This window comes from Peromyscus eremicus, chromosome 8b, assembly GCF_949786415.1.
Source record: "Peromyscus eremicus chromosome 8b, PerEre_H2_v1, whole genome shotgun sequence".
Taxonomy (NCBI): Eukaryota; Metazoa; Chordata; class Mammalia; order Rodentia; family Cricetidae; genus Peromyscus; species Peromyscus eremicus.
In genome coordinates this window covers 30,182,152-30,206,432 of record NC_081424.1, presented here as the reverse complement: position 1 = coordinate 30,206,432, position 24,281 = coordinate 30,182,152, and the positions used below count along the sequence as shown (strand labels likewise).

Below are 24,281 nucleotides of genomic sequence, written 5' to 3'. Positions count from 1 at the left end.
TGGCTAAGATATTTGTCAAGCAGCCATCAAAAGGATTAGATTTCAAGAAGCCTAAGTTGGGAGCAAAATTTTCCTATTTGAAACAGCACAGCAATCAAGTATTACAGAGACAGGCCAAGTGACAGCCCGTTAGAGAGACAGAAAGTTTAAACACCTAAAGGACTGAGTACAAACACAAAGTCTAAAAGGCCATAGACAGGTTCAAGGTCCCAGAGATAGGAACACAGCTAAACCAAATCAGAAACCAGAAGTGGGGGTGGTTTGGTTTGAGCTTGCACAGCTGTGCTTCATGGAGCGGCAGAGGTGGTCCTAATGTAGACTCAATGGGGCAAGGCACATGTGTGCGGCACACACACAGCGGGCAGACAGAACCCCATGAAGAGTGGAGACAGAGGCGGACAGCACATATAGAGTTAGCAGACTGAACCCCATAAAGAATAGAGACACACAGTGGGCTAGCACAGTAGACTGAACTCCATGAACAGTGCCCTTTCTATAAGATCACAGTCTGATGCCGGGCGGTGGTGGCGCAACCTTTAATCCCAGCACTCGGAAGGCAGAGCCAAGCGGATCTCTGTGAGTTCGAGGCCAGCCTGGTCTAGAATGAGTCCTAGGAAAGGCGCAAAGCTACACAGAGAAATCGTGTCTCAAAAAACAAAAAAAAACAAAAAAAAACAAACAAACAAAAAAAAAATCACAGTCTGACTTATAGGAAGAGCTTGCTGCTGAAAAAAATGATTATACAAAAACTCATGTTCATAGTATAAGTAATTTAAAGGCAGTGAATAGTTCTATTGATTCAGATTTTTCATATTATTTTACCCGGTTTCTGTATAAGAACACTAGGACCCAGGGAATGAGGTTATACACTCAAAGCTACAAAGCCATTACTAAAATATCAAAAAAAAAAAAAAAAAAAAAACAAAACTAGACTTTCTAGGTCTGCCATTTCCATATATATTGGCCATTATCATAATAGAGTCAAAACAGATAGATGGTCCTCCTTCTAAACATATTCTTCAGTCCCCTAACCCAAATGACAAAATCTGACAATCTATCAGTATTTCAAGTTGTCTTACAAATTTACTGCAGAAGACCATATACTACCTAGAGCCATAACACCATATTTAATGCTTTGAATTCTTATTCCATGTATGCAGTCACTGTAAAATAAGCTCACACGCAGATACACACAATAGATAATTCACACATGACAAAGAAAATCTACCTTTAAGTCACTTCCTGGTAAGGTACCAACTCCATCCTTCCAGTCCATAACACTGAATACGTCAAACTCTTGACCACTTGTGCTAGAGGCAGACTCAGTCATGATTTAGTTTTTTTAACCTGGAAGAGGAAAAGGGGAGTGTAAATATTTCATGTGCACATCAGTTTGATTTAGTGCTTATTATTACTTGTTTCTTTTAATTACATTATTTTCTTGATTCATCCATCTAGAAACAACTGCTTCAAAAGTATCACTAACGGGGCTGAGCACTTGCCTAGCATGTATGAGGCCCTTCAAACCCTCTTATATTATGTTTCTGTTTTACTTTGTGGTGCCAGAAACTGTGTATGAGGCCCTTCAAACCCTCTTATATTATGTTTCTGTTTTACTTTGTGGTGCCAGAAACTGCAACCAGAGCTGGGGGAGGCACTCACTGTACTACTGAGCTATCCCACCAGCTCTGTACAATTTTGTCCCCAAGCATACATTCCTACAGTAAACTTTAACTTACAAATGAGACACTGTAAAAGGTTAAGAGCAACAACTGTCAGTGATTTGGCATGATTCTCTTTCCTTGTTAAGGTGAGAATCTTCACCTTTTCGTTTAAACAATAAATGACTTCTCTTTGGCATATTCAAGTCATAAGCATCAATGCTCTTGCAGCTGGGCATCAATGGTGAGTAAAATGAAGTTCACTTGAATACAAGCGTGGTGAACCTGGTCAGCCAGTCTGGTAACTGTGACAGCCAAGTCACCAAGTACCTAAGTAGGGGAGGGGGGTAGGGTGTACAGCATGGACTTGCTGGACCCAAAGGGGACTCATTCCTAAGCAGAGTGAAATAGGACAGCCTCAGATCTTATGCTATGCAGAACAACATTTAAAACTGATGGACTGTGTCTGGACAGTTCCATTTAATATATTTGAGTAGCTGTTGTCCTCAAGTAACTGAGCCCTTGGTTAACTATAATCTCAGAAAGTGGAACCAAAGATAAGAGAACTACTAAATAAAAAGTGGATTTAAAAGTGGATTTTGATAGTGGGAAAATAAAAGCAAAATTGAGTCCATTATTCACAGTCATCTATATTAACCTATCTACATGTTGGACCTACTAACACAACAAATGTGAATGTGATTGTTTCAGAACAAGATCATGTTTGTTTGACTCAGTTGAAGCATCTACTATGACCCCCATGGCTTCCCAATAGCCAAGACTTTGACAGAAATGAGCACAAAGTCTAAAAGACTCAATGAGCTATGGTGAGATTTGGAAGATTCACAGAGTCCATTGGAGAAATGTTCTCCGAATGACTAAGGTATACTGTTCCAACACTGAGCCCAGAGAATGGATTAGTTCCAACTCTCAGATCAATATGTTTGAACACAGGGTGAAACCTCGGTGATCAGGTTTCAAGTGCATACCAACCTACCTTGAAGATAAACCACCCTTCCTGGAGTTTTGTTGTGATCAAAGATTTCCACTATTACTGAAAGACTAGCGAAATATTCCTCTCTTTTCCAACCGTGTATCTACATGAACCCAGACTTTCTTCATATACTTCAGCCAAAACAATAAACTGGAATAGACTAAAGGCAGAAACAGCTGTAAGAATTCAGCTATCGCCTGTAAAACCAGAGATTGGACAGATTTGCAGAAGTTGAAACTATGCCAACTTCTCTCATTTTTATTAATACTATTATTATATATTTATTGCTCTTGCATAAAAATTGTGTTTATATGAATTATCATATAGTGAGTTTACTACCATTATTTTTTAAATAAGTAATCAATCTATTTGAACATAGTATCGATATGCATAGGATGTTACAAAAATACCTACTTGAGTTTTCAATCATGAAGGATATTTAAGACCAAAAAGTCTGAAAGTCACTGCTGTGCAGAATAGTAACTTGCTTCTCTCCATAAAGAAGAAATTGAGATTTTTTTTTAAACATTCATTCATTCATTGAGTGTATGTGTATCTTTCAGGGCACACACATGCCACAGTGCATGTGTGAAAGTCTGACAATAACTTGCAGGGAGTCAGTTCCCTCCTTCCATCATGTGGATTCTGAGGGTTGACCTCAGGTCATCAGTGATACTGAGCCACCTCTGGCCCATCTTTTATTTTGTTTTTTCTTGAGACAGAGTCTTGCTACTATGCAGGCTTGCAAACTCATGATCTTCATATATCTACTTCCTAAGTGCTAACATCACAGCTACATTCCACCACACCAGGGAGTATGTTCTTTTTAGTGGGAAGTGCTTTACATTTTAGTGACACAAACTAAAATGGATAGGTGAAAAGACATGTGAGAAATCTGTCTTAAACTAATCAATGGAGTCACATGGCTAAATAAAACCAGTGTTGTACTGGGAACTGTCCAGATGTGGGCAGGGTCTTTGGTGACTCATTCTACATCCTCAATTTTACATATGCGTAGAAGAAATAGTTCAAGGTGTTTCATTTTTTTTCTTTAGACAGAATCTTGTTATGTAATACACTATCCACAACTTGCAATGAAGCCCAGGCTGGCCTTGATCTTATCCCCCTGCCTCAGCCTCCCAAATGCTGGGATTCCATGCTTGCTCCCCCATGCCAGCCTCAAGACTTTTTAAGTTTGGTCCTTTAATATATGTCATATGCATTTCTAAATAGTGTGTAAAAACTCTGTGCTTCTTTGAATGAGAGACAATCTTCCACGGAGAATTTCCAGATGTGCCATATTCTTTCTGTCTTCTTTGCTCTAAATAAAATATCAACTAGAAGACATTTCAAACTGTATGTAGTGTGAATCACAAGAACCAGATCTCACTATTACTGAGGCTTAATTCTCAGAACAGGAACAAGGCTATGATTGTCAGGGGAGAATTAGGTGAGAAATTTTGAAAATATTAAGTGAATTAAGACATTGTTCAGAGTTTCTATTGCAGTAATAAAACACTGTGACCACAACAACTCCAGGAGGGGAGGGTTTATTTTATCTTACAGCTCCCAAGTCACACTCCATCACTGTGAGACACCTGCCGGGAACTAAAGGCAGGAACTGAAGCAGAGGCCATGGAAGAGCTCCTCAGGGCCTGCTTTCTTATGTCACCTAAGACCACAGGCCCAGGGGTGATACTTCTCTCAGTGAGCGGGATCCTCCAACATCAATCATTAATCAAGAAAATACCCTACAGACTGCCCAAAAATTATCTAATAGATGTGATTTGTTTTTTGTTTTTTGGTTTTTTTTTTTCCTTTGGTTGGTTTGTTTTTTTCTACACAGCTCTTTCTATGTAGCCCTGGCTATCCTAGAACTCACTCTGTAGACCAAGCTAGACTCGAACTCATAGAGATCCACCTGCCTTTACCTCCTGAGTGCTGGGATCAAAGGCATGAGCCACCGCCGCTGAGCTGGAGGTGATTTCTTAATTAAGGTTCCTCTTCTCAGATAACTCTAACTTGTGTTAGGTTGACAAAAAAAAAAAAAAAAAAAAAAAAAAAAAAAAACTAGCCAGAAGAGACATGCACTTAAATTGTGAATAAACTTCCCATGGACTCAGATCGCAACGGCACTGGCTCCCTTTGAAATCATGTAAGAGTGATGTTTCCCTGACAGAACACTTTCCCCGCTGGGTAAACAGTAAGTAAGCAGGGTGTTTAGTCTTCCCCTACCTAAGAGCCATGCAAGTACAAACTCCACAACAGTAGAACAAGTCTGAGAGTCGGCATTATATAAAAGTTGTGGTAAATGTTCACTGTGTACATTATGAAATGCCTGAATATGCTTCCGCTTTATACAACATCAACATTACACAGCAAACTCAGCCCTACCTATGCATTCATCAGCACTCGCAAATACAGCGTCCATTCACGTCTTTCACTCTAAGGTCAGTGGAGGTGCTGTGTAAGCTATTATAGCAAGAGACATTTACTACACTGTCTTTCCCATCATCGGATTTTGAAGCCCCTGGCTACTCTGTCACAAGGAGTCTGAATAGCTACAACAGATTAAATGTTTTCCCACCACCTACTAATCAGGAAGAGCAGCAGGCAACCGACACTTCACAAAAGCTGTTTCTTTTATGACACCCAAGTCTTTCTTGTTTCATTCTTACCCTGTGCACACGGACACACAAACACACAAAGGCCTTTACTTCTCGCTCCTGCAGTGGAGGTCACCTGTGCAGCACTCTCAAAGGTTTTAGATTTGTTTTATTTCTTTAATTACTACTTGACATTATTTCCTAATTCTATGTATAAGGTAAACTATATCTACAGGGGACACACACACACACACACACACTATATCTACAGTGGAGAGAGAGAGAGAGACAGAGAGAGAGAGAGAGAGAGAGAGAGAGAGAGAGAGAGAGAGAGAGAGAGAGAGAATAAAAGCCACAAACAGCATCTCACTCTGCAAGAATGCCATTCCCAGTCTCTTGGTGAACAGCACTGAGATTTCCTCAGGAAGTACCACAGAGGTGCACCATGATAGGTGCTACCAGGAAAGAAACAGTATTTTCTTCCTAACTTGTCCTTTCTCAAGCTTTCCAGCCATGAATGATGTTCGATGGGGCACTTTGGGGGTTCAGATGGCCACCAAATATACCAGTGAAGCTTTTTATTCTCAAAAGTATCTATGACCTGTTGACCATGACAATCAAGGGCATTGTTGCCCAGCATGCTTTTGCCAATGACTACTATGGATGCCTCATCAAAAAAACTGATGGCACTTGCTGAAGTAAAAGATTATTACTGCTGGCACCAATACCATACATTATAACCCAAAGTCCCCTTTTGTGAACATTTCAGCTTTGCCCACTTCTATTACAACCTTCTTGACCTAAGTTTCTAGGGTAGGGTGACACATGGCAGTATCCTCAGAATTATCTCCTGTCTCTCTCTCCTCTACCACCTCCTGGTCTCCAAATCAAAGCTGTACAACTTGACCCTCCCTTGAGATCATCTACCTATTGAATACACCACCTCAGTTTCTCATGTGAACAAGTCTTTGGTAGCCCCAGGCTAATGAATCTTTCCCACAAGATGTTAATAAAAGTATTCCATTAGATGTTAATAAAACTAGATTTTTTTCTCCCTTTTTCTCATTTGTTTGTTTTGGGAGGAATGTATGGACTGAGAATGAAAGCTAGACCTCATACAGCACTTCTAGGTAGGCAAATGATGTCACCAATTAGTATCTTATATTAAAAAAACCCATGTTTTAGGGGCTGAGAATACAACTCAGTGGTAGAAAACCCCTGGGACAAAACAAACAAACAAACAAATAAAATAACAAACAAATGTTTATGTGATGAGGCTGGAGGGAATTGGGCCTCTCATCGTCATTGTAAGTTAAAACTGCTATGGACTAATAATTCAGACCTTATCCTCCAACTCAGAAAGTCTATTTCTAGAAAATTGTCCTATTAGATACTTCTGTGTGTATAAAACCTTTAACAATCCATGGGTTCATCATGGGTATTCCATGCCATGGAATAAAACGCCACAAGGCAAGTCTCTGTTCTAATACAGAAATAATTCAAGACATGGTTAATGTGACTAATGTTAAGCAAAGTGCAAAAAATGGTGTGCTACCCTTTGTGTAAAACAAAAGGAAATATGAAGTATGCATTGTGTATGCACATAAAATATTTTTAGACGGATCTGTCAGAAACTGGGAACTCTAGCTGTGTCCACAAAAAGGTAATGGTGCTCAACAGTCATGTTGAGTTTTCTATGTGTATCTACTAATATTAAAACAATACATTCAAAAATTATGATATAAATATAATACACAAATTTTAAATTCTGCTTCATGCTTATTTAAAAGTGTATTACAAAAGGCATGTCTTCCCAGGGGAATAGTTGCTACTGATGTCAACAAGAGAAAGGATGGTCTAGACGTCGTTAAGGGGAAATAAGCCCCGTGAAGCTCTTGGGTAACTTACTGAGAAGTGTTAGTGCAAGTATATCGGCAGAGCAGATGGATCATAGGAGAAGTGCAGGGCTCGCTCCTTCACAGCGACCATATGCATCCCCAGAGCCAGCATTTACAGTTCCCACCGTTCCTGAGCAACACCTGAAGTTCTGGTGACATTTCCTAATCTATCCTGCCTCAGCCATGTGATTCTGAATCATTTCTGCCATAGAGCCGAGGGGCAGGAGCACATTGCCAGGCCTGGCCAAGGGCCAGGTATGCTCTTAGTCACAGAACTTATTCTTACTGCTACAAACACTGCAAATAAAATGATTTAAAAAAAAACAAACAAAAACAAAAACAAAAACACAAACAAAAAACCCTGTTTCTTTTTAAGAAACCAAACAAGCAAAATTAGCTGCTAGTTGAGTCTAATGTTGAAGACAGAATAAAGGGAATATGGAAATGCTTATGAAAGTCATAGACCCTGGCCACAAGATAGACGTTTCGGATAAATTAAAGACTGAAATGTCAAATGCAATGACTCAGACGCACTGTGTGAACACAACGACTAAGCGTTCCAAAAGGAAATCAGTAGAAAAGATGTGCAAATTTATTTCAGTTAGTGCTCAACACCATAAAGATCACGCAACAAGTGAGATGATTAGGTAGGGTCTGGGGAGATTATTTCAGCTCTACTTTAGTGATTTTACAGAACTTAGGTGCCACAATTTTCTTTTTCTTTTTTTTTTTAATTATTTTTATTTTCTTACAGTTTGGCTTGGGACCTACCCCTCACAAATGTCATGAATCTACTCATCTCACTTCGACTAAACATAAGCAGAGCGTGTGTGCTCTTCATGATTCTTTCATGCCACTTGTTTGCGCTTTCTGCCATGAGCAGATAAAAGAGAGGCTTTTCAGGAGCAGACTCTGAAGGGAGGACTCGAGATGGAGAGAAGATAACAGTCCTCTGAAGACAAACAGCACAACCTGGGTGGCTCAGCACAAAGCAAAGGAGTGGCCCAACTTGCCCAACTCCCACCGGAAGTCTGGGCCAGCAGATGGAGGGAGCAGACAAGGATAACATGGGTCCAGCATTGTGTGTTGCTTGGCCATTGCTACTCCAAGTGCTTTCTCCAAAAATTATATTGATGAGAATGGCAAGTCGGTGCTCATAAAGAGCAAAGAGACAGGGGCTGAGGACACGGCTCAGCAGAAAAAGCTTTGTCACACAAGAGTGAGGCCCAGAGTTCAGATGATGCTTCACTTTTGATCGTAACACTCAGCAAGTGGAGACAGGGGAACCCCAGAGCAAGCTGGGTAGCCAGAATAGCAGAGCAAGCTGGGGTTCAAGTCAGAGACCTTGTCTCAAGATACAAGGTTGAGAATAATCAAGACAGACACTCGATGTCATCCTCTAGCCTTCACACACATGCACACACATGAGCCCACAGATGTGAACACACATATCCCAAAAAGAGATTTTTATAACTAAACAAACAAACAAAAACCATCAATAAGGGCTGGGGTGTAGCCCAGCAGTATAGTGCTTGCCTAGAAGGTTAGATGCCCTGGACTCAGTTCCTAGGAACACAAAACCAAGAAACAAACAAACAAAAGACAGTTAAATAGCCATCATCATTTGGTACTTGCTTTTTTGGAAGCTGCACTTTATAGCTTTTCATTGAACAGATGCAATTTCAAAATTAAGGGACCGAGATGCTCAGGTTGGGAGCCCAGAGTGGTTATACAATGGGGCAAATGTCACATCAAAGCAGGACCCCATTAAAATTCAGAGAACATGATTAAAGGTGTGTGACTGACACAGAGGCCTGAGATATTACTGCCTGATGCTGATAGACTGACCTTTCTGGGTTTTGTTAAGAAGACAACACACCTTAATACCTTCTACAGAGAGTCGGGAGCACCAAAATCATTACCATGAACCAAATAAAATGACAACTATGTCAAAGAGTAACAGGACAGTGGCCGAAAGCCACACTCAGAGGTAGGAATCCAATGCTTTCCTAAGATCATTAGCTGAAGAAGGCCTTTTGTTTCCTTATAGAAACCAACGTTCTTGCTGGCTGTGGTGTATTTAATCCTAGCACTGGGAAGGCAGAGTTGGATCTTCGTGAGTTCAAGGCCAGCCTGGTTTACGCAGGTTCGAGAATAGACAGGGCTACACAGTAAGACGCACTCACAGAAAAGAGAAAGAAAAATGATAGGGGAAATCTCAGGGGGCTCCACCCCTAGCGTAAGAACTGCCAGCAATTAATGACACTCCAAGAGGGAGAATCAGTCTGCCCTAGGGATGAGCTTCCTAATTGGTTATCCAATACCAACACCAAGAAGTCAGTGCTAAAAGCATACACATGAAAACAACACTACATGGACTCAGCAGACTGTATTTATATATGTCTGTATATATTTATATGTGTGTATATATATATATATATTATGTGTGTGTAACAACAATAATTAATAAGAAAACGGTCATGCATTTGAGAGGGTGTGGGGGAACACGAGAGGAGTTAAAAAGAGAAGGGGGAAATAATGTAAAGTACTCATATGTGAAGTTCTCATATAAATTTGTTTCAAAGTGGCTCTTTCATTGTTCAGAGTTCCTCATTTTAACACTCAAGAAAGACTACTGATCTCTTCCCAAAGCAATTCTTCTGCCATAATAAAAGATGACTGTGTCAAGGGGGATGGGGAATCTGACGTCCACACATCTCAGGCCCGGCCCCGTGACTGCCCACACTATCACTGCACGGGTCCAGCTGCACTTGAACAAGTCTAGACTAAGGCCAGGTCATATGTCCCAAAGTCTGCTCCCTCCAAATGCATTTTAGGAAGCCATTTACTCATGTTAAAAGATTTTGTGATTAAAAATGAAAAGTGAAATTCCCTAGCAGCCTTTGGGAGAAGCAAGGCGCACACAGGGAGTCTTGCAGGCACATGTAAGGTACTCTCTTGATGTTCTCCATAGACACTCAGCCTTGGGCTCCTTACCATATAGTACATGGAGTTCCACAGAATCCTCACTATGGGACATAGTTTTATGGGACACTGCTTATTTATTTTCAGATTGGACTCCACTACTGGGATGCTATCTTCAGATCTAGCTCCTGGTTTGCATCCCTGTGCTGAGGTCTGTAGTGTCTAATACTGGGAATGGCCCCAGACCTACAATCCCGTAAGTCCAGTCTTCAGAAAGTGATCCTGAGAAAGATTTGGTCCCTGCATTATAAGACCTTCCTAGAGGTCTCAGTGATCTTCCATACCTCCTATATGGCCTTTATTGGGACACTTCCCATTCCCCAAAGTACGTACATAGGACCCTCATAAATAGTCAAGGAGGAACACAGACATACTGAGGAAAAAGGGACTCTTGTTAAAGAATTTCACCCAACACAAGCCAGCTTGGACCCTATAACTTCCTTTTAAAACCAGTAACGACTATTATCTCCATTCTAAAAGTAAGAAAATTCAGGCCATCTGGGTAAGAAACACCCTTTTATTTTCCAAGACAGTACTCAATCTCTCCCGCCCCCCCCCCCCCCCGAGACAGGGATTCTTTGTGTAGTTTTGGTGCCTGTCCCAGATCTCACTCTGTAGACCAGACTGGCCTCGAACACACAGAGATCCGCCTGGCTCTGCCTCCAGAGTGCTGGGATTAAAGGCGTGCACCACCACCGCCCAGTCCAATATCTTTTTTTAAATTTTACACAATAGAATGGTAAGCATCAAATAAGTGTGGTAAGCAAAAGCTTGGGAGCCACAACCCTTGGGTTTAAACACCAGTCTCACAGTTTACTCTAGGCACCACCTTAGGCCGGGCATCAGGCCCCGCCTCAGCCTTTGGCTCCAAAACAGATAGGAATGTCTACTTGCCAGGGACACAAGAACTTCTTTTTGCTACAGTATTCAAGTGCAAATGCTCTGCACAGTGGATGGTCATCCAGAAGAAAGGAAAACAATCTATTCTGTAGTGTCCACACTCCTCCCAGCCTGAGGATCCGAGGTGTTGTAAGGAGTGCAGGGCAGAGGATAACTGTGCCAAGACTGATACCGCTGCATTATAAATCCCTCTGCAATTATCCAGCTGTTCAGAGACGAGACAAGAAGCCCAAGGACTCTTGAGATTCCATGAACATTTCAAAGAGAATGTGGAAGACTTTGTAAAGTCTCCCAAATAGAAGGTCAGTAACTTAGTTTTGCCAAAATCTTTAAAAAAAAAAAAAAAAAAAAAAAAAAAAAGAATATTTTAACAACTCGAAAGCAAATGAGCATAATGAAGACCTAACTTCTGAACAACTACCATGAAGCCACCGGCGACCTTTCTGTGATATTTATGCTAAGGAAACATTAAAAGGTCCTTTCTGCCAACAACGGTGCTTGTGAGAGGTGCTCTTCAGAGAGCAGTGGAAAGACAACAGAATACACTGTACGCACTGTGGTGAGAAGGGGGGGGGGGGGAGAAAGATAAAGGAGGTGCCACCCACCCAGACAGGGCGGCTGTGAGCTCACGGAGTCTCTGCATGAGCCCATAGTGCACAGGGAGATACCAGGGGAAGAACTGGAAGACAGAATCTGTCCTCTAGTGATAACACCCACATGGTGTCCTGATCATCTACAGGGAAGAAGGCTTTGAGCGAGAACTTGATTTGCTAACTTTTAAAATCCCTCAGAAAGATGCGTGGTAGGTATAACGTTTATCAACTGGGTGAACCAGGGTTGGGAGATGGCTCAGTTGGTACAGGGCTGCCCGGTCACCGTGAGGACCTCGGTTCAGATCCCCAGATCCCCAGAACTCACATGAAAAAGCACGGGCGGCAGGGGTGCATGCTGAAATGTCGCCGGATGAGATGGAGGCAGAGAAAGGTGGATCCCTCGGGTCTGTTGGCTAATTAAATGCCTATCAGACTTGCTGAAAGTTCTAGGCAAATGAGGCCCTGTCTCAAATCGAAGGGGTAAGGGGCCCAGAGTAAACATACGCAAGGTTGTCGTCAGACCTCCACATGCACCTATGCACAGACAGACAGACAGACAGACAGGCAGACACACACACACACACACACACACACACACACACACACACACACAGAGAGAGAGAGAGAGAGAGAAAGAGAGAGAGAGAGAGAGAGAAATAAAAAAGGAGAGCAGCTATGGATGTAGCTCAGAGATGTAGGGTTTGCAATGTATATGTAAAGCCCTGCATTTAAGCCTCAATATTAAAAAAAAAGAAAAAAAAAAAAAGGCGGGGTATAGGGAGTAGAGGGACAATAGACTAGTGGAAGAAAGCACTGGGAAGACTGAAAAGAAACTCACTTATCCATCCATGTCATGTTCTCCATTGAAAATTCCCAACCGACACCTCGGCTGCTAAGTACCTAGTTCACTGCTTTGCAGAAGCACAGCATTGGTGCTCCAAGAAACTCCCCTCACCTAGGCGTCAGAAGAACACATCAAAAGAAGTTCAATTCAAACCTCTTAAATGGGCTTATTCAATAAGGCTAAGAGAGATCTAAACTCGCACTTGAAGCATCTCTCAACAAACACATATTGCTACAAAGAAAAATTTCCCTTTCAAATCAAGCATGACAGCCACAAGCTTGATATTCTACTCGCCCGGCCTGATAAGAACTCTGAGTTGCACACATATTGGAATCGGGATCTGTAGTAGAGAGATGATAAGTCCTGCCCTGAGGGCCCAGGTTCACATATTGCGAGCAGACAGAACTCTAGATTATTATGATGTGAGAAGTGAAACCTTAGTACAATCAAGAACCAATCCTCGAGGCTATCAAGCTCCTATTCTCCACTGGCCCTGAGCAACCAAAGATCTATGAAGCCTTTAAACACAAATTCCGTAATTAGGATGGCCAGGTCTTGCCCTTCTCTCCCTACTTGTCCTGCCGGCCTCACTGCAGTGAGAACAGCCTTATTTACAGCATAACAGTATTTCTGTGACTTGCTGCCTCTGCAGTCATGAAGACTGTATGCAAAGCAGTCGTCACCCTGGGCAACCTTCACAAAAATCTCAACTTCCTGCCCCTTCGCCCGTTCCTGTAAGAAGGTGAAGTGTTTGAGATTCTGGGGCCTAACCTAGTTACTTCCTCTAAAGGAGGAACAGAAAATGAAAAATGTCTTTCAAGAAAGAAAAAAAAAATGTACACAGAAAGTGAAATCACATTAACTGACATTAACGGGCCGGCGGCCTATTTAATAAGCTCCCACCAAACGCTTTTGAGTTCACATTCAGTGTACAGACGAGGAGACATCTCAGGGCAAAGAAGAAATGTTCTGAAGAGCGCCATCATCTCATCAGCATACTACATACATACTAGAACGGCAGTAATAGCAATTCTACACCCATTCGAGAGATCCAAGGGCCATAAAAAGAACAGGAACCTGACTGACACAGACACTTCCTTACTTGTGCTACATATGCATGAAACAAAATTTAAAAGAAAAGAGGCTAAAAGTAGTGCCTTGTTCTTTTTATTTCATTTCATAATTTTTTTAAGTGCTAAAAGCAGTATCTTCTTACTCCGCTTCATATTTTTATAGCGCACAGAACTAAAATTGAAGCATTTACACTCTCTCTTTTGCATGTCATATATTAGATTTGACCAGATTTTCTTTCTCTCATGGAGGTCATGCCTCCAGGCTTATCTCGATAACCAGTTGGAGCCAGCCTCCCTATCAACAGATTGAGCAGCTAAACTGCATCCACCAAGTAAGACCATACCAACAGGGTGAATTATTTAGATTATTTAACACCCAGATGCAATTAGCCATGCAGACCTTCCAATTCACTCTTCAGGAGTCACTGGGGAAACAGATGGGGAAAACACTCGGTTGCTTTTGCAGACGAACACAATATAGAGAATAAAGGTATGGTCCTACTTAGCAAGGGCGGGGGGTAGGGGAAGACCATCGAATTTGAGCGATCCATTACTCTGTAATGTGATGACAACTTTCTAAGCCACACTAAAGACTTGTTAGATGTGAACAACTCCTACAGCAGATATGTGTGGCCACTGCAACACAGAATCCCTGAAGAAGGCAAAAGGCTCTTCTCTTCCCCCACCATACACATGGCCTTCTCATCAGAATTTAGCACCAGTAATTAAAGCACTGTTTGCTGAAATATTTCTAATAAAAATATTTCATTTTTATTCTAGGATACACCACCACCACCACCACCACCCCACCCATGTGATATCCACACCTCCTCTTGTGTGTGTGTGTGTGTGTGTGTGTGTGTGTGTGTCCCTTAAGTTTCTTCTTTTACAATCCTGCCTGTTGAGTAAATTTCATGGTGTTTTTCAGACTGTGTCAGTAAACTTAGGTTCCACTTTTTTCTATGCTAAAGAGGATTGAAGACAGGGTCTTGCATATGCTAGGCAAATGATCTAACCACTGAGCCACAATCTTAGCCTCCATACTTTCCCCCTATTTTCCTAATACTTTGTGTCATTTCAAGGCAGAGGACTGTCAGCATAAACCAATATCAATTATCTCAGTTCTTTGCTTAAAAAAAAAAAAAATTGGGATAAAAAGATAAATATTTTCTTCCCATCAATCCTTCTTTATTGTTCGATAGTATGAGCCAATACATCAGAGAAAATACATTAATATAGAAATAGGTTTCTATTTTAATCCCAGGAATTGCTGTCTGAAAATCAGAAATCTAAAGGTAACAAAACAGTCCTAAGCCTATACAGTCATTTTCTCTGGCCCTTCCCCTTTTGAACAGTAGGAAATGGACTTGGACAAGTTACTAAGAATCTCTGAGGACTGACTGACTTTGGATATAACAGGTGGAAGTGGAAGCACAGATCAGGAGGCTGGAGCAGGACTACTCTGGGTTCAAGGCCAACCTCCGCTACAGTCGGATTTAAAGCTGCTTTGGGCAACACAGCGAAACATTGTCTCAAAAACAGAAGTAACTGTTCGAGACTAGTAAAAGTATTAGGAGAGGAACAATCACCATAAAATATGAACAGGGCATGCTCTCTGTCCATCTTGAGGTCAGCAGCACGGGTAACAGCACATCCAGAAGTATACCGTGTACCTGTGACTTAATCTCCACCGTTCACTCACAATCATGTTTTGTACACTCTCATATGTGTATAGCTTATCTCTCTAGATTACGGACACACTGAGACTAAAGACTGATGTTCTGCGGCTCTGGAGACAAAGCATTCACTGATTCAATGCTAAAGGCTGATCATGTGAATTCTCCCCAATACTGATCTATACAAAACAGATGTTCCACAAATGAGCTGCATGAACACAAAACATTTATGGTACATATGGGGAAAAGAGATATTAGAGAAGGCATTTACCATATTACATATAATGTGCACGCAGTCCTTATAACTTCCACCAAAGCTCGTAACTCTGAACCACTTTTTTCATTTAATTACATGTATTTCTCTCTCACAGTGCCTGTGCATGTGTGCGTGAGTGCACGCATGTGTCTGTGCACTCGCCTAGAAGCACACATGCCACAGCACTCCTAGGGAGATCAGGCAACCTCCTGGAGTCAGTTGACTTCCTTGACTAGATCAAACTCAGGTCACCTCACTCTGCAGTAGGTGACTTTACCCATGGGTCCATCTCCATGGCCCCCAAATCTACTTCTCTCTCCAAGATCACCCCACTTCAGCCAAGTCCCTTTGACATGTTCTCTTCCTTCCTCCAAACTACCTGTTTCTTAAATGCAGTTTCCTCAACGCCATATCAAATTCAACTCTACATCAGGGCAATCTTCCTGATACCGCCTTTCCTCTACCTGCTCCGTAACGGCCGCGAACAATCACTGACTCACCCACACATATTACTAAGATAATTTAACCACTGTTAAAAGACGACACCTGAGAGTATCTCCACTGGATAATGAAGACTTTACAAAATATGTATCTATATTTATAAAGATATATATTAAAATAAACACTATACAAATAATATCACTCCTACAGATCCCTTCAAATTCAAGACATCATATACAAATCTGAACACATGTGAACATGTAATGATTTTAAATACAGTATCTTCATCTATATTTTAATAATCCCAAATCCTAAGGAGGCATGAGTCCATCCCACGGTAGCAAACAGGAATAGTGGTAGAGCAGATCTTCACCAGCTCATCTTGTGAACACACCGGTCAAAGAAAATCCATCACTTTTACTAGAAGCACAACTAAGGTGTACCTCAGCCTGGGTTAGAAAGTGGCTTACTCACGTCTGGAAACTAATTAAAGTGGAATATGTAGTGTCTTGTGTCTAACATTTGGCACCATCAGTCAGCACCCAAGTTCCTGACTCACTGGCTTCTACAACACCTGGAGCATGTGTTCTCTTCCATGGCACAATGTGCCGTGCACTGGTTACACTATTACTATATATACACCAGAACAAACTCCAGCAGTTGTTACAATTGGCAGAGCTCTGTTATCTCTCCTCCTGGACCAAAGATTCTGGGAGCTCCAAGGAAACAAAACCCAGCCTTTCAGATTTCACGCGCTGTGAAAACTCAGTAACAACTAGTTAAGAAACCAAAAACACTGCTTGGCGGAAGACTCCATGACCTATTTGTCCTTGGGACACCATGGGTTCCATCCACTGTCGCATACCACATAAAGTGACTTCTCTTATGATTTCCCTATCCTGACCTATCTACCATAAACCATAGCTATCTTATCTATGGCAGCACATGATTCCTAAAAATAAAATACCATGGGCTGGAGAGACAGTTCAGTGGTTAAGAGCACTGGCTGCTCTTCCAGAGGACCCAAGTTTGATTCTCAGCACCCACGTAACAGCTCACGATCATCTGTAACTCCAGTTCCAGGGGATTCTAAGACGTCTTCTGTGCTCCCTAGGCACAAGTGGTACACAGACATGCATGTAGGCAAAATGCCAATAGGCCTAAAATTAAAAAACAACAAAACCATGGAGTTTACTCAAGAATTACCTCTCAGTTACTCCAGGATTAATTAAATGGACAAGTACATCTTCTCTCCTTCACTACTGAGTGTTTAGGCCCTCAGGATATTGATTGGATAATCTATAAAAAGGAGATGAAATAAAACTAATAAAACCAGAACATGTCAGGGTTTGCTTTGTCAGGTTCAGTATCATTAGGATGAAAATAATAACATAGTATTGCTCTCTCTTTTTTTTTTTTCTATCTCGATTTTAGAGTTAGCTATAATGAGCAACACAGCAACAAAGATGTCTAAAACCATGTGGGGAGAATCTTATTTGAACTTTTCCTTAAAACCAGTCATTCTCAGGAATCAATTCCTGTCCTCCCCAGTGACTCCCATCACTACCTCCACAGTCACCAATTTTCTCACCAACTTTTCCAGGCAGACTCACACTATACCGTCAAAACGTTAACTACAGTAAACAAATTACCCTCACACCAACCCACAGTTCCCTCACCCTACCATTCCCACCAGCAGGCATTATTTGTTAAACATTTCTTTTATTTCCATAAGCATTTCACTAGCCCTTCTATTCATTTGGGACAACGTTCAGGCTTCGCAACCAGCAGCATGATAGAGCATTGTTCGCCCATTCGGAAACCAGTATACTTTTTTTTTTTTTTTTTTTTTTTTTTTTTTGGTTTTTCGAGACAGGGTTTCTCTGTGTAGCTTTGCGCCTTTCCTGGGACTCACTTGGTAGCCCAGGCTGGCCTCGAACTCACAGAGATCCGCCTGGCTCTGCCTCCCGAGTGCTGGGATTAAAGGCGTGCGCCACCACCGCCCGGCTTACGACGGAGCTGGAGAGTCGGCTCAGTGGTTAAGAGCACTTGTTGCTCTCGCAGAGGACCTGGGTTGGACTCCCAGCACCCACTTTCAGCCTTATGGGATCTAACACCTTCTTCTGACTTCGGAGTTCACCAGGCACAAACGTGGTACACAGACATACATGTAGGCAAAGCACACACACATATACAGTAACAAATAAATCAATCTCGTTTTGTGTTTGTTTGCTTGCTTGCTTTGAGTCAGGGAGGGCTTCTCTGTGTAGCCCTGGCTGTCCTGAAATTAGCTCTATAGACCAGGCTGTCCTCGAACTCACAAATATCCACCTGCCTCTGCCTCCTGATTTCCTGGATGGAAGGCGTGCACCACCACTGAGAGGCATAAACAAATAAATCCGAAGGAAAAAATGTAAGTAATAAGGAAAGACAGACAGACAAAGCCAGGCATGATGGAACACAACTTAAATCCTAGCACGCCTGAGGCCAATGTGGAAGGGTCTCTGTGAGTTCCAGGTCAGTCTGGTCTACATAGGGAGTGTCAGAGCTACAAACCCAAGATCCTGTCTCAAAAAACAAAACAAAAACTTAAGAAAGAAAAGTGAAGTAAGAAAGACACTCACTGCTGGATACTTTGGACAAGTCTATATGCTATACACCCTATAACGTCAGGAGCTGACCCCCCAGGCTGTCTGTGCACAAAACAACCTGCCTCTATTCCTCACAAAGCCTAGTGACAGTGATGGGGAGGGAAATACCCACCACACACGTGAACACCTCTTTACCATTCTCAAAACCCTCCTTCCTTTACAACAAAAGGCAAACGTTGGCATTCCCATTCTCCAGAGGGGAAAATCCAGGCCGAAGGAGGCCCAGTAACCCAGACGAGATGATATATTAGATTGCAGAGTTCTGTTTGCTGACTCCTGGTCTAGCTTGCTATCCCCAGCACGTGGGGCTCCTCAGGTGAAGACTGATAAGCATTGTCTTCAACTCGGTAGCACACAGATACTACACTGACTACCCCAGAAAGCCGGGGTACTCCTCTCCCTGGAATCGTGCTCTTGTTTGCATGGTCGGTCAGGTAGCTGTTCTTGTGCGCTCTCTCTGGAGGATCACCCACACGGGTACAAGGATGAAACCTGTGACTTCTACTAACTGCACTACTTAAGTCAAGCCACAAACAGAAAATGACAATAAACTACTGTTCACAATCACTTTTATTCTCTGGTCATTATTCAGTGTCACTTGTAATCCACACCTGATCCACAACAAAAGGGAATTAGCTCTGCTTGTAAAAAAAAAAAAAAAAAAAAAAAAAGGCTTAGGCCAGTGAGATGGTCAGTGAGTAAAGGCATCTGTCATTTGGGCCTGACCACCTGAGTTCAAGCCCCAGAACCCACATAACCATGGAAAGGAAGAAATAACTCCAAAGCTGTCCTCCGACTGCCATACATGTAATATGATGCATACACACACACCCCAACACACACACACACACAGAGGAATACTAATAATAAATAAATAAATTTTAAAAGGAAAGCCAACTTTCATTTCCTTTGGCTTCTGCCAAACAGAAATGAACAAACTCTTTAGTACTCAAGACAGAGGAGGCAGGAAGGTCAGTGGGAGAGGAGAAAGGAAGAGCAAAGAGTAGAAAGGGATGCTGGGCGGTGGTGGCGCACGCCTTTAATCCCAGCACTTGGGGAGGCAGAGGCAGGCGGATCTCTGTGAGTTCGAGGCCACCCTGGTCTACAGAGCGAGATCCAGGACAGGCACCAAAACTATACAGAGAAACCTTGTCTTGAAAAACAACAACAAAAAAAACAACAACAACAAAGTAGAAATGAAATAAATAACAGAAAGCACTACTTAGATATTCTAACCCCACTCTGGTTTCCCCCATCAAATGGTCTTGATCCTAAAGGTAGGTCCTGGATTATTTATTGCGGTTAAGCTAGCACCCTTCAAGGTGAGCAAAAAGATCTTATTAGATAATAGCTCTATATCCCACAGAAATGTTTCAAAAAACTCACAAGTCTATGCTATATCCCTAAGACGTGGTATGTGGCAGAAGTAAGGCCTTCTTGGATTTAATCCATAGGAGACACTTAAATGTTAATTACATATTAATTAACCCCCCCACCCACCCCCACACACACACTATCATAAAATTTAGCTACAAAATTGTAGCTCAGACTCCAAACACATTTAAAGTTCCAGGCTCTTCGCTACTATTGTACATTTATATAAGATATTAATTCACAATCGTTTTGTTCTTGTTTTCTCACTTTTTCAGTTGAAAAGAAAAATATTGCTTTCAGTAGAAAAAGGGGTGCTGAAATGCTAACTAAGAATCCAGTAACTGCGGGGCAGCAGTGGCACAGTCCTTTAATCCCAGCACTCAGGAGGCAGGGGCAGGCGGATCTCTGTGAGTGAGAGGCCAGCCTGGTCTACAGAGTGAGTTCCAGGACAGTCAGGGCTACACAAAGAAACCCTGCCTCGAAACACACCCTCATCCTCACCCTCGGCCCGTCCGCCCCCGCCCCCCAAAAAAATGGGGCTGGGGAGAAGGCTCAGTCAATAAAGCAACAGCCACAAAAGCGTGAAGACTTGAGTTCAGATCCTGGACACTCCCATAAAAGCACCCTCATCTGCAACTTGAGCACTAGGGGGAGGAGAGCAACCTAAGAAGCCCTGTAGCTCATTGGCCAGCCAATCTAGCCAGCCAATCAGAGAGGTAGTTTCAGAGAGAGGGACCAGGTTTCCAAAAAAAAAAAAGTAGCCGGTAGCCAGCAATACAGGAAGACAAGTAGCAACTCCAGGTGATCTTTGGCCTCTCCATCTCCATGCACCCACACCAAAAACATACACACACCCTAGCACAATCTCATTTTTCCTAACTTTTCAAGCACACTTGGTATCTCCTTGTTCATACGTTCAAAGCAGTTCCCACAAACTTAGTTTTTTATTTCCCTCTGCTCACCCTGCCACACACTCTCCTTGATTTCCAAATGCAGTGTTCAGCATTTCTAGTAGATAAAAAACAATTGGTTGCATCGGGCGGCTCTTACCTTGAGCGCTGGTGAAAGACAGAACCGTGTCTGGTGGCCTTCACAACTGCCGAGTACCCCCAAGACTTCTCTTAAGGATCTAGCAATGATTTTAAAAAAGGAAAAGGAAGAAAGAAAAAGAAAAAAAAAAAACAAATCAAAGCACTCTCATAACGCCTTCACGTCTACAATCTACAACTCAAACTCAACATGCATCATTCCACACAACATTGCTCTGTGTATTAAAATAAAATTAACCAGTTCCACATGAGGTGAAATTAATTTTAATCATTCACATCATCCCCATAGTCTAAGTTCACACAATAAAATTTCACATTGTAAATAAGAGTGATGTTACCCAAGCACTAGGGACCCTGAGGCAGGAAAATGTAAGTTCAACACCAGCCTTGAACTTGGACCTTGTCTCTCTCATTGTATACATGATAGACAGGTGGTAATACAAGGATGATTTGACACAACCGTCATTTCTCTGGTTTTTAACCTTTAAAATTCGGGATTCTTTACAGTATAAACACTGGGAAATAGTTCAACAACTCATATAATTTTTAACCATATCAACGCTTTAAATTATAAGTTATACAAAGTATCCCCGAAATAACTTTTTACTCAGTGAATCAAAATACATTCTTACAAAGAGAAGGTACTATTTATTTTATGAGTATACATGTAGGTTAGTGAATAACTTGTTAGCCTGAAATTACATGTATCAGAGAACAAAATGATCGGCTCCTATAAAAAGCAAAAGCAAATTTCAAAAGTTTTTTTTTTTTCACTTTTCACAAAGTTTTAAGCACATGTTTTATTTTGATTTCTCCTTAACATTCCAGATTTAGCTACTGCCGTGACTCCTTACTTAGAGGAGAGGAAAAAAAAAAAAACGATGAAGGATACAGATGATGGTAATTATAAAACAAATTTCCTTGTCTACGGTGTGCCAATCTCAAATCTCAGAATAAAAAAAAAAAAAGATTTGTTTTTTAATGTAAGCAAGGAAGGGTGGAAATCACAGGTCCCGAAAACTCAGACTTCATTGTTCTCTGATTTACAAAACTTCTTATTTCTGATCAGCATCCTTTCCCACATCTGGCTGCTAACTCAGGTCCTCTAATTACTTCCACGTCTAAACGGGCTACGTAGCTACAAGTAAAGGCCAAACTTTGCTCTCGGCCTCGAGAACTTAAGATGCGTTTAACCACTAGAGGTCCCCCCTTGGCCAGTTTTGCAGGCTCGTTATTTTGCTGCACTTGAAACTTTCCGGAGAAATGCTCTCTGCTCGACTCAGTGTTTTTCTAAAAACTTGCGCAAAAATCTACGCGACCGAGGTAGCCAGTACAGAGCCTCCCGAGCTCCCCACACCAATAAAGACATCACAACCAACCATCTACGAAAATCGAAATGAAAATTCAACGCTCCCCCCTCCACACACACACACACACACACACACACACACACACACACACACCACAATCGTCTCAGTTTCCCTTAACTTAGAACAATTTTTTTTTAATCTATTTTTGTTCCTGGGCACTTTGGGTGATCTCAAATGCATGTTTCTGGCGGTGGCCCCGAGGTGGCAAAGGAGCGGGCCAAGGGATGCAGAAGGCGGAGGGGGAAGGGCCGTGCAAACGGCGCCCGAGGAAGTTGCATAAGGAAAGAGACTCCGTTTTTCGGGTCCCCTCTTAAAAAAAAATAAAAAGAAAAAAAAAAATCAGCGGGGAAAGAGGAGGAAAAGGAAGCTGGGCGGTGGCTGCAGGAGGACAGAGAAGGGAAACCGAAGCGTCGTTTACCTTCGTGTCCCCGTGGAAGGGTGGGGCAAGAGCCCTGACCCACGCGACCCGGCAGTGCGGCTCGATCTCCCACCCTGGCTCTCACGGAGCGCGGACGGACAGACAGACACCTCTGCCTCCGCGCGGGCCGGGGCGCGGAGAAAGCCGCCCCGCCGGTCAACTTTCTCTCACGGTGGCGCGGTGGGGGCCGTGATCGCGGGGTTCGGATCCCAGAATCACCCCCCCTCCCTTTTTTTTTTTTTTTTTTTTTTTTTTTTTGTCTTTTTGGGTTTTTGGTTTTTTGTTTTTCTCCACCCTCAGGAGGCGATTAAAGTTTTCCCTCCGCCAGCCAGCGCGCCCCTCGCCCTGCCGCTCCTAAGTTTGCCTCCTCCTCCGGTCGGCTGGCTGGCTGGCTGGCTGGCTGGCTGGCTGGCTGGCGGGGCGCGCGGCGGATGCCTCGGCTCCTGCGCTTCCCGATCCCCACCCCCGCCGGCCTCTACTTCCCCCGCCCCGCCGCCGCCGCCGCCGCCGCCGCCGCCGCCGCCGCCGCCGCCGCCGCCGCCGCCGCGCGAGGCCGGCCCCGCCGGGCCCAGGACGCGAGCGTGGAGCACACAGCAGCCCATGAGCGCAGATCGGCGCACGCACGCGGCGCCAGGCGGACCCGGGGCGCCGGCCTCGGCCACCGCGGGCGGCCGTAAACAAGTTGCAGGCACCGCGGGGGCCCCCCGCCGCAGCCCGCCCGCCCGCCCGCCCGCCCGCCCGCCGGCCGCTGCCGCCGCCGCCTCGCCTCGCACGCCCGCGCCCGAGCCCGCCCGCCCGCCCGCACCGGCGGCGCTGCACTAAGAAGAACACCGCGACGGCGCGGGTGCCCGGCTCGGCCCGCGCCCTCCTCCCCGCGGGGACGCCGATGTCGGGCCCGCGCCGCCGCCGCCGCGCTCCCCCAAAAAGCACTTTCCTGCCTCGGGCAGGAAAAAAAAAAAAAAAATCCAGCAGAGGCTTTATTTCTTTTTCTTTTTTTTTTTTTTTCCGTGCAACTTTCCCAAAATGGCGGAAATTGGAGGCGATCTCTAGGAAATTCTCCCACAGTCGGCGGCGGCGGCGGGCGGCGGGCGGCGGGCGGCGGGCGGCGGGCGGCGGCGAGCGGGGGAGGTGGAAGAAGGCGAGCGGGGAGAGCACACACGCAAACTCTCGGCCGCCCGCCCCGCCGCGGCTCGGGTGGTGCGTGCGTGTGAGGGTGCGTGTGCGCGGTGCGAGTCGCGGAGGCCTCTCCGCGCGCGCTCACACTCACACACACACACACACACCCGACCCATACACACATACACACACACACCGACACACACACACACACCGACACACACACACACACACGGCCGCGCCGCCGAGACGCGCCTCTGCTGCCACATTCAACCAGTCCGTTCTCCGCAGCCGCCGAGCCGGGAAGCAAAGTAGCCCGGCCTCCTCTCTCTCTCTTTTTTTTTTTCCCACTGCCTCGGTCTCCCGTACTTGGACT

General features: G+C 43.7%; 1 protein-coding gene across 1 annotated transcript in view; it reads right to left on the bottom strand.

Annotated features, from left to right (window-relative positions):
• Nucleotides 1–23,044, bottom strand: part of L3mbtl3 (L3MBTL histone methyl-lysine binding protein 3) — a 112,475-nt gene extending 89,431 nt beyond the window's left edge. Inside the window, exons 1-3 of the mRNA XM_059272619.1 lie at nt 22,790–23,044; nt 21,003–21,081; nt 1,229–1,347 (exon numbers count right to left, since the gene is read on the bottom strand). Coding sequence (XP_059128602.1) covers nt 1,229–1,330 — 102 coding nt within the window. The 5' untranslated portion in view covers nt 1,331–1,347; nt 21,003–21,081; nt 22,790–23,044. The remainder of the gene's footprint in view (nt 1–1,228; nt 1,348–21,002; nt 21,082–22,789) is intronic.
• Between the last annotated feature and the right edge of the window lie 1,237 nt (nt 23,045–24,281).